The sequence below is a fragment of the Palaemon carinicauda genome, chromosome 26 (genome assembly GCF_036898095.1).
Source record: "Palaemon carinicauda isolate YSFRI2023 chromosome 26, ASM3689809v2, whole genome shotgun sequence".
Lineage (NCBI taxonomy): Eukaryota > Metazoa > Arthropoda > Malacostraca > Decapoda > Palaemonidae > Palaemon > Palaemon carinicauda.
Genome location: NC_090750.1, coordinates 90,968,746 through 90,979,933, shown reverse-complemented (window position 1 = coordinate 90,979,933; position 11,188 = coordinate 90,968,746). Strand labels below are relative to the sequence as shown.

At 39.7% G+C, this 11,188-nt stretch overlaps 1 protein-coding gene across 1 annotated transcript; it reads right to left on the bottom strand.

The window, feature by feature from the left end:
• Positions 1-7,212: 7,212 nt before the first annotated feature.
• LOC137620056 (uro-adherence factor A-like) lies at positions 7,213-10,871 on the bottom strand. Its single transcript, XM_068350332.1, has 3 exons — positions 10,514-10,871; positions 8,622-9,200; positions 7,213-8,480 (listed from the first exon to the last, which is right to left on the bottom strand). The coding sequence occupies exons 1-3, from the start codon at positions 10,869-10,871 to the stop codon at positions 7,213-7,215; spliced, it is 2,205 nt and encodes a 734-aa protein (XP_068206433.1).
• Positions 10,872-11,188: the final 317 nt, after the last annotated feature.

Below are 11,188 nucleotides of genomic sequence, written 5' to 3'. Positions count from 1 at the left end.
ATTGTATATGATCTTCCTAATCGGGTAGTTGAATCAGTAGAACTTCGAAAGTTCAAAGTTGCATCAAATGTTTTTAATGTTGAATAGGCTGACATAAGTCTTTTTATAGTTCATATATGACATGTCTGTTTTGACGTTGTTACTTTTTCTAGAATGATTTATTGTTAATTTGTCCTCATCATTTATTTATTTCCTTATTTCCTTTCCTTATTTGGGCTATTTTTTCCTGTTGGAGCCCTTGGGCTTATAGCATCTTGCTTTTCCAACTAGGGTTGTAGCATGGCTAGTAGTAATAATAATAATAATAATAATAATAATAATAATATGGTCAGTCTCAAGGGCATTGCTTTTCCAACTAGTGTTGTAGCTTTAATAATAATAATAATAATAATAATAATAATAATGATAATAATAATAATAATAATAATAATATGGCCAGTCTCTAGGTCATTGCCACTGCCCCTTCCCTCTGCCACTCATGAGCGACCTTTAAATGTAGAAAGTTGTGCAGTTCTGCACGTGATTAATGATGTTACCCACCTCCTGACAAGAAACCCTTGCTCGGTCGTGCGACGGGCGCCGATGTGCTGTGCTCTGCGATTGGCTGCGCTTCTTGCCGACACCTCCAGTGAACATCATCTTGACGGTACCTTTTGCAAATGGCGCCCGCTTGCTGGAGCGCTGGCCTAATCACTGCCTTTAGATTGTTATTTCGTTTTCTAAGTATCCTTATTCTCTTCTCATTGCCCTTTTTTCTTTTCCTCCCCTCTCTTATCTCTCTCACTCTCGTACTTTCTTGTTTTTTTTTTCCTGTTATCTTTTGGTAAACTGTGGCTTTGGTACTACTTTTCAAATTTCATTTTTTTTTTTCACATTCATGGGCCGTAACTTTTCCTCTCGGTGAGGAACTCAAAAATGCAAAATTCCAAAAATTTGGAAATAACTTTGAATTGCCCCAAATTCAACAGGATTCTTAAAATATCTTCGATAAACCTCACAAATCCTAGTCTATTTTTCTATGAATTTCTTCTCGAAACAAAAACACCTCCAGTAATTGGAAATTATACTATATTTAATTTCAGCTTTTCAAGATTCTAACTTATTCGATAAAATGAGCAGAAGCGGAATCTTAAATTAACTAATAGTTCTAAAAAAACACTTGTTTCACAATGCAAAAAAATACAATTGGTCCAGATTTCACTTGAAGAACTAAAGTCTCAGAGGACACAGAACTTGCAAAATTGGCTCTTTCAAAACAACAAGCTTCTTAGATAAGAAATATTCTCTTCTACACTGGGACAAAAAAACGCTGAGAATCTGAGGAACTTTCCCTTTGTCAGAGAACGTTTGTTTCCTTAGTTTTAACAAATCAGTCTTCAAGAAACGTTTGGTCTTGTAGAAAACTCTGGATTGGTCAGAAAGCTAGAGGAGAAGGTGTGCTCCAGCTAAATGTTGGTTTTCTCGATACAAAAAAAAAAAAAGTTACTTCTGTCTAGTAACTTATCACAAGTAAAAGGTGCTTCTGCTAAATCTTGGTTTTCTCGATACAAAAAGTTACTTCTGTCTAGTAACTTTTCACTAGTAAAATGGTGCTTCTGCTAAATCTTGGTTTTCTCGATACAAAAAGTTACTTCTGTCTAGTAACTTATCACTAGTAAAGAGGTGCTTCTGGTTTCTTCTGTCTAGTAACTTATCACGAGTAAATCCTTGAGCTGCAACAAAAGCGCTTAGAATCCGGCATAGCAAAGCAGGAATGCGAGACTTTTTTAAAAACAAATAAAAAAAAGACACCAAAGTCTTCAAATACAATTTTTTTCAAGTTTAACACCCACACAAAGTCGCCAACTCTTTGCGAAAAATATGCAAATAAAGAAGAGATTTTTTTGTAAATACAAGAATCTTCTTCTTCCAAATATTGACGACAAAGGCTTTGCAAGATTTTCAATAAAGCAATTTCCTTCGAATGAAAGTTAAAACGAGCGAAAGATCACTTGAAAACACATTCAGACAACATCAAAAGCACTTGCTGTTATTGTAGATTGCTTGGATCATGCAATCTTGCAGCCCGTAGATTAAAGCACCTTAAATAAGCAACTTATTTCGCAACGAGCTTTTTCAACACTTCTGTATTTTCCAAAAAAAGAAGGAACCAAAAAAATGACGAAAGAATCACAAACATCCAGGACTTGCTGAATGATCCTAAAGAAGTTCCGGTCATTTAAACTCTTAGCTAATAGAGAAAAAAGCTTAAAAAAATGTATTAAGCGTGAAAACCAGCTATTGATAGCAAGCTTATTTTAAAGAAGCTTGGCTTGTATTGGTCCGAAAGCAGAAAGCTTGGCTTGTAAGATTCCAGATAAAGGTTTGATAAAGGTCAAAAACATAGATCTTTATTTGGGATTGTGGGTGGCAGGGTTGGGGGTTGGGGGTTAGGTGGGGGGGGGGAGATCCTGCCCTCAGCTCGCCTCACGACACCTTGGCCGGCAGGTAGTGGCGTGTGGGCGGGTGTAGGGCTCTCCACGCCCGCCCTCTCCGGTGGACGCGGGCGTATGTCGCCGCCCCCGTCATTACGCCCTCACTACCGCCTCACCAACGCCCACACCATCACCAGGCGACGTCCAGGTTTCGCAGCAGCCCAGCCATTTTATAATCCTTTTGGGGATGGACCTTTGGTGTATCCAAACTCGAACTTAGGTCAACGACCAGTCAAAATACTGAGAGACAAAGACGAGGAGAGGAGGCTTCGAGATGAGAAGTCTTCTTCTTCTACTTCTTCTTCTTCTTCTTCTTCTTCTTCTTCTTTCAAATTGCCGGAAACCAAAAACGAAATACCAAGCGGACGCTCTTCAGACACGACTTGATATGGCTCAGGGCGTTCGCTTTTCCGAAAGGACCTGAAGCCAGGGTTTAAGAGAGGAGCAAGTGGAAGAGCGAAGGGGCGCGTCGGGGCAACATGCGCAAGCTGAGCGTCAGAAAAATCCAATGGTAATAATATGACCGAACAGAGGTGGGGGGCGCCAAGCGTTCTACTCCTCTCTATCGCCAGTGGCAAGTGCCCCGCGCCCTACCAAAACCTCGTATTTCCAAATCGATGGGATAAACAGGGCTAAATAACCGTTTTATCACTGTTAAAGACAGCACCATTCACTGTTGCACAACGTTAAGACGAGGTAAAAACGTGATTTCAGGGGGACAGCAGTGCACTGGTATAGGTGTGGTAGTGGCCCGGTGCCAAGCAAGACTGAATGTGGTACCACATACCCACAGCGGCCACGGCTGCTGGTGCCACGTCGCCAAACTCCCCCTCTCTACCCAGCCTGGCCCCAGCCTGGCAACACTGGGCGTTGCGATGCCAACTCTGAGAAACGATCTTCGTTTATAACAATCTATATCCAATCGGAAAATGGGGGAGACTGTCTTAGAAATTGACATGAAAGAAGCGGTTTTTTTGACATCTATGATTCTTGGAAGAGGGACTTTGTTGTGAATGATTCTTTCAAAAGAAATTTTGAAAAAGGGAGGGCAAGGTTTAAGACATGCCCCTGGCAGCGACGGATTCATAAGGCTCCCTTGTAAAAAAAAAAAAAAAAAAAAAAAAAAAAAAAGATCTTGTCATATGTTCTTCTATCGGCTACATGCCTCCCTCTCACACAAGCTCCCCACCCCCCCCCCACCCCCCTTTTTGAAGGTTGCTTCTCCTCCTTGCATTTAATTCATATAATCTCCCCTACTGTCTATACGTCTTACCATAATCCCCTCCTCTCTCTCTCTCTCTCTCTCTCTCTCTCTCTCTCTCTCTCTCTCTCTCTCACACACATTATGCCAGCTTTATATAACCCTTATTCGAGTTGACCTCTTCATAATATAATATTTTCGAAAATTTTTATCATTATTACTAGCTAAGCTACAACCCTAGTTGGAAAAGCAATATACTAGAAGCCCAAAGGCTCAAAGGGAAAAATAGCCCAGTGAGGAAAGGAAATAAAGAAATTAATACAAGATATAAGAAGTAATGAACAATTAAAATAAAATATTTCAAAAGCATAACCAACATTAAAACAGATATATCATATATAAACTGAAGAGAACTTTTTTAAAGATCAAGTTTGACATTATGGCGTAGATAGACTACGAAATGAAGTAGGTATTAGGTCAATATTACTTAAAAGTTCTAAAGGCTGTAGATAGAAATTGGTATAGAGTTGTTACGGTATCCTGTCCCCTTTCGAATATATATATATATATATATATATATATACAGTATACATATATATATACATATGATAAATTTTGCAAATTTCTTCGTGGCCAAGACGTATGTCACTGTTCATACAAGTTTCCTAGACCAGGGCTCGATTCCTGGCCGGTCAGAAGCTATTGTCTTTGTGTGATTTCGCCTGGGGCTCTGATCCCGAGGTCGTTAAGAGAATCCAGACTTATTTTAATATGTATATGTATATATATACATATATATATATATATATATATATATATATATATATATATATATAAAATGTGTGTATGTATATTTATATACAATATATAGAGACCCATTCTGAGTGACGATACCTCAACATGGGCTTGTTGTGGGCTGATTGGTAACGTCTCTCTCTGGTGTTTGCCAGATGGGGGTTCGAGTCCCGCTCAGATTCGTTAGTGCCTTTAGCGTCTGCAACCCTACCATCCTTGTGAGATAAGGTTTTGCGGTTTAGGGGAGCCTATAGGTCTATCTGCTGAGTCATCAGCAGCCATTGCCTGGCCCTCCCTGGTCCTAGCTTGGATGGAGAGGGGCTTGGGTGCTGATCATATAATATACATGGTCAGTTTTAAGGGCATTGTCCTGCTTACTGGGGCAATGTCTCTGTCCCTTGCCTCTGTCATTCATGAGCGACCTTTAAACCCTTAAAGGGTTTGCGTATAGACATGATCAGCAAAGCTGTATTCGCCAGGGCCTCCCATACTAGGTTGGTTTGCCTTGAGCTATCAGACGAAAATCTCCGACTACCATTAATCCACACTTGCCAACAGGGTGATGAAAACTGACCAAACCCCAGTCATGAATAAGGGCAGGTCTGAGGCCTTCGTCTTGCAGTGGACTAGAAACGGCTGCATTTCTTGTTGTTGTTGTTGTTGTTGTCTTTTTGTGTATTCGTGTACTGTATATACCTATGCAGTCCCCGGTCATGATCAGGAAATATCTGAGGCCTTTGTCCTGCAGTGGACTACAAACAGCTGCATTTGTTGTTATTGTAGTTTATGTGTGTGCACGTCTGTACATGAGTGAATCTCCTGTGTATTCGTGTGCTGTGTATACCTATGCAGTATAGAGAGAGAGAGAGAGAGAGAGAGAGAGAGAGAGAGAGAGAGAGAGAGATGCTGTTGTGTGTTTGTGTGTGTGAGCGTCTGTATGTGTATGAATCTGTGTATCCCTGTATATTTGTTTACTGTATATACCTATGCAGTAGAGAGAGAGAGAGAGAGAGAGAGAGAGAGAGAGAGAGAGAGACAAATAAGTTCGCACAAACAAGGAATAACAAACACTACAGAGAGAGAGAGAGAGAGAGAGAGAGAGAGAGAGAGAGAGAGAGAGAGAGAGAGAGAGAGAGAGAGAGAGAGAGAGAGAGAGAGAAAACAAATAAGTTCGCACAGACAAAGAATAACAAACACTACAGAGAGAGAGAGAGAGAGAGAGAGAGAGAGAGAGAGAGAGAGAGAGAGAGAAAAAAAAACAAAATAAGTTCACGCAGACAAAGAATAACAAAATCGTGGAAACTGTAATGAAAAAGCAATATTTGTGTTACTCTTGCCCTCATGAATTTCTGATGACCGCAGTGAAATAAAAACATTGACTCAATATCGGTTGGTAGAAGTGCTTTTGTTCTTTCCTGGTCGGCCTCTTTTCGTTTTTATGCCTACCTCAAAAAGAATTGAATTTCGTGTATGGAAGCCATATTATTTTTCCCATAAGCGCCAACAGTTTCCTGTTTTAAAACTGTTAGAAATTTGCGGTAAAGTAAAAGTAACTAGAGGGGCACTCTTAGAGCGCAGACCTCCGCTGCAGCAGCTTATTTCTCGACCTTTTGCTTGACCTTGACCTTTGACTTTAACATGTATTATTTGACGTGGATTTTCATACACTCAAATATCAGTGTATGAAGTCTCTGTGGTAACGATGTCCAAACTTATGGCTGATTACGTGAATTGGACCTTTTGCTTGACCATGACCTTGACCTTTGACCTTAATATGTATTAATTGGCGTGGATTTAAATACACTCAAATATGAACCAAGTTTGAAGCCTCTGTGACAACGATGTCCAAACTTATGGCTCAATACGTGAGTTGGACATTTTGCTTGACCGTGACCTTGACCTTCCAAAATTTAATCATTTCCAGCTTTTTACATAACAGTTAATCCCTGCAAGTTTCATTACTCTACGATTAAAATTTGTGAACAGGAAGCTGTTCACAAACAAACAAACAAAAGTATACTGTTCCCAGCCGTATTTTCAGAAATACAGGCTACCGTAGTTTTTACCTTACTTTGTTATTATATTTTACGGGTTGGCGACCGTAACATCAGCCCTTTACGTCAATATAACCGTTTTTAAAACGGTAAATGCCTGGCAACATTTATTCCATGAATTTTACAGTTTTTTACGGTAAATATTTTAACGGTGCACGTCACTTTCAGTCGATATCCACGGCTGAAGATTGGCGAAACCTCCGACAAGAAATTACTAGTCTTTAACTACACGTCAGTTAACGTAACAAATATTAATTATACATTTTTCTCTAGGAAATTTCAGAACGTCCCACCTTCTTCAAACCAAAATTATCATCTTATTTCGAGTAATCCTTCACCGGCGCACGGGAGCGTTCTAGCGGAATCATTTGTATAAATTTGAATTCATTATGCATTCTTCAGCCTGAAGATTTAGACACGCAAAACGCTTTAGCATGAAAATTCTATCAGGATGAAACCTCCCCATTAATGCAAAATCATGAGAGTAGCTTTTCTTATGCAAAAATAGCCTCCGCAAAAAAAAAGGAATTCAAAGTGTAATCGAATGTACAAAAATGTAAACGATTTGTTTTGGCAAAACAGAATGGAAATTTGGATTATTATAGTTATACCTTCGCATTTGGATTAATCAGAGAAATCTATAATCAATTTGGAAGAGTCAGAGAATCACTACAGCGTTCTGGAATAGTCAGAGAATCACTACAGTGTAAGAATCACTACAGTGTTCTGGAATAGCCAGAGAATCACTACAGTGTTCTGGAATAGTCAGAGATTCACTACAGTGTTCTGGAATAGTCAGAGAATCACTACAGTGTTCTGGAATAGTCAGAGAATCACTACAGTGTTCTAGAATAGACCGAGAATCACTACAGTGTTCTGGAAGGGTCAGAGAATCACTACAGTGTTCTAGAATAGTCAGAGAATCACTACAATGTTCTGGAATAGTCAGAGAATCACTACAGTGTTCTAGAATAGTCAGAGAATCACTACAATGTTCTGGAATAGTCAGAGAATCACTACAGTGATCTAGAATAGACCGAGAATCACTACAGTGTTCTGGAAGGGTCAGAGAATCACTACAGTGTTCTAGAATAGTCAGAGAATCACTACAGTGTTCTGGAATAGTCAGAGAATCACTACAGTGTTCTGGAATAGCCAGAGAATCACTACAGTGTTCTGGAATAGTCAGAGAATCACTACAGTGTTCTGGAATAGTCAGAGAATCACTACAGTGTTCTGGAATAGTCAGAGAATCACTACAGTGTTCTAGAATAGCCAGAGAATCACTACAGTGTTCGGGAATAGTCAGAGAATCACTACAGTGTTCTGGAATAGTCAGAGAATCACTACAGTGTTCTGGAATAGTCAGAGAATCACTACAGTGTTCTGGAATAGTCAGAGAATCACTACAGTGTTCTAGAATAGACCGAGAATCACTACAGTGTTCTGGAAGGGTCAGAGAATCACTACAGTGTTCTAGAATAGTTAGAGAATCACTACAATGTTCTGGAATAGTCAGAGAATCACTACAGTGTTCTGGAATAGTCAAAGAATCACTACAATGTTCTGGAATAGTCAGAGAATCACTACAGTGATCTAGAATAGTCAGAGAATCACTACAGTGTTCTAGAATAGTCAGAGAATCACTACAATGTTCTGGAATAGTCAGAGAATCACTACAGTGTTCTGGAATAGTCAGAGAATCACTACAGTGTTCTGGAATAGTCAGAGAATCACTACAGTGTTCTAGAATAGTCAGAGAATCACTACAATGTTCTGGAATAGTCAGAGAATCACTACAGTGTTCTGGAATAGTCAGAGAATCACTACAGTGTTCTGGAATAGTCAGAGAATCACTACAGTGTTCTAGAATAGACCGAGAATCACTACAGTGTTCTGGAAGGGTCAGAGAATCACTACAGTGTTCTAGAATAGTCAGAGAATCACTACAATGTTCTGGAATAGTCCAGAGAATCACTACAGTGTTCTAGAATAGACCGAGAATCACTACAGTGTTCTGGAATAGTCAGAGAATCACTACATTGTTCTGGAATAGTCAGAGAATCACTACAGTGTTCTGGAATAGTCAGAGATCACTACAGTGTTCTAGAATAGTCAGAGTATCACTACAGTGTTCTGGAATAGTCTTAGTATCACTACAGTGTTCTGGAATAGTCAGAGAATCACTCCAGTGTTCTGGAATAGTCAGAGAATCACTACAGTGTTCTGGAATAGTCAGAAAATTACTCCAGTGTTCTGGAATAGTCAGAGAATCACTACAGTGTTCTGGAATAGTCAGAGAATCACTATAGTGTTCTGGAAGAGTCAGAGAATCACTACAGTGTTCTGGAATAGTCAGAGAATCACTACAGTGTTCTGGAAGAGTCAGAGAATCACTACAGTGTTCTGGAAGAGTCAGACAATCACTACAGTGTTCTGGAAGAGTCAGACAATCACTACAGTGTTCTGGAATAGTCAGAGAATCACTACAGTGTTCTGGAATAGTCAGAGAATCACTATAGTGTTCTGGAAGAGTCAGAGAATCACTACAGTGTTCTGGAATAGTCAGACAATCACTACAGTGTTCTGGAATAGTCAGAGAATCACTACAGTGTTCTGGAAGAGTCAGACAATCACTACAGTGTTCTGGAAGAGTCAGACAATCACTACAGTGTTCTGGAAGAGTCAGAGAATCACTACAGTGTTCTAGAATAGTCAGAGCAATCTATGGTCAACTCTAGAACAATCAAAAAAAATCTATCATGACGTCTACACTGTTAAAAAAAACGTTAATTTTAATCGGAAATTCTCCGTAAAAAATATATTCTCAGCCGTATTTCAGTAAAATACAGGCGACCGTAATTCTTATCTTACTCTGTTATTATCTTTAACGGGTTAGTGACCGTAATATCACCGCTAACGTCAATATATCCGTTTTTAAAAGGGTAAATGCCTGGCAACATTTATTCCAGGATTTTTTACGGTTTTATATTTTTACGGCAATTTTTTTAGTGTTTTGATAGACATGGAAATCAATAAGTTCCTTATATATCTCTCACTGTCTTTCAAAGCTCGTTCTCTCTCTCTCTCTCTCTCTCTCTCTCTCTCTCTCTCTCTCTCTCTCTCTCAGTTTCCTTGATATCCTTCTGTCTCTTTCAATACACCTTCTCTCTCAATATCTCTCTCAAACTGTCTTATATCTCTCTGTCTTTCAAAGTTCCTTATCTCTCTCTCTCTCTCTCTCTCTCTCTCTCTCTCTCTCTCTCTCTCTCTCTTAGTTCCTTATATCTTTCTGTGTCTCTTTCAATGCACATTCTCTCTCTGTCTATCTCTCAAAGTTCCTTATATCTCTCTCTCTCTCTCTCTCTCTCTCTCTCTCTCTCTCTCTCTCTCTCTCTCTCTCTCTCTCTCTCTCTTAGTTCCTTATATCTTTCTGTGTCTCTTTCAATGCACATTCTCTCTCTGTCTATCTCTCAAAGTTCCTTATCTCTCTCTCTCTCTCTCTCTCTCTCTCTCTCTCTCTCTCTCTCTCTCTCTCTCTCTCTCTCTCTCTCTCTCTCTCTCTCTCTTAGTTCCTTATATCTTTCTGTGTCTCTTTCAATGCACATTCTCTCTCTGTCTATCTCTCAAAGTTCCTTACTCTCTCTCTCTCTCTCTCTCTCTCTCTCTCTCTCTCTCTCTCTCTCTCTCTCTCTCTCTCTCTCTGAGTTCCTTATATATCTCTGTAACTCTTCCAAAGCTCCTTCTCTCTCTGTCTATCATTCTCAAAGTTCCTTCTCTCTCTCTCTCTCTCTCTCTCTCTCTCTCTCTCTCTCTCTCTCTCTCTCTCTCTCTCTCTCTCTCGCCTCCAAACCTATCAAGTCAAACGTCGATCGCTGGAAGACGAGACAAAACGATGTGGCTCCATTGTTTCTGTTTAACTAACCAATCAAACCCTCTTTCGTACGACTAGCATTCCAGCTCTGAAGGTTTAAGAAGAAGAGACAAACTAACAAGCTGGGGAACAATGATGCAAGACCTCAATGCTATAACTCTATGTTTGGCGTCTATTACAGAATGTAATCCAACAGTAAAGGAAGTTCTTACTTCCTGGAGATAATGAGCCACCTCACAATTCTTGACAACAACAAATGGTTCTTGAAAACAATAGCAAGCCATTTCCTGGTTCTCCCTGGTCCCAGCTTTAACTGCAACAAATGGTTCTTGAAAACAACAGCAAGCCATTTCCTGGTTCTCCCTGGTCCTAGCTTTAACTACAACAAATGGTTCTTGAAGACCATAGCAAGCTATTTCCTGGTTCTCATTGGTCCTACCTTGGATGGAGAGGGGGGCTTTGGCACTGATCATATGTATATATAGTCAGTCTCTAGGGCATTGTCCTTACTAGCTACGACAATGCCACTGCCTGATGATCACCAGACTGGGATTTGACTCCCACTCAAACTCGTTAGTTCCTTTGGCTCGTTGCAACCACACATCCCAGACATTACATTTTGAGTTCACAATAAAATATAAAGCATCCCAAACTACCTGATAGTTAGCCAACTATGGTTGTCGTCTACTAAGGTATACAAATGACATAATGTTAGTAGTAGTCTCCATAAGGGTTTGCAGAAAACTTATGAGTGGAAATACAAAGGCATTTATATATATACATATATATA

Excerpts from the sequence above, each read along its gene's own strand:
- LOC137620056 (XM_068350332.1), bottom strand. The coding sequence starts at position 10,871 with ATGATCAGTGCCAAAGCCCCCCTCTCCATCCAAGGTAGGACCAATGAG. Across the intron at positions 9,201-10,513 it reads CATTGTTCCCCAGCTTGTTA|AACACTGTAGTGATTGTCTG; the intron begins GTTTGTCTCTTC and ends TGACTCTTCCAG. Across the intron at positions 8,481-8,621 it reads GACTATTCTAGAACACTGTA|AACATTGTAGTGATTCTCTG; the intron begins GTGATCTCTGAC and ends GGACTATTCCAG.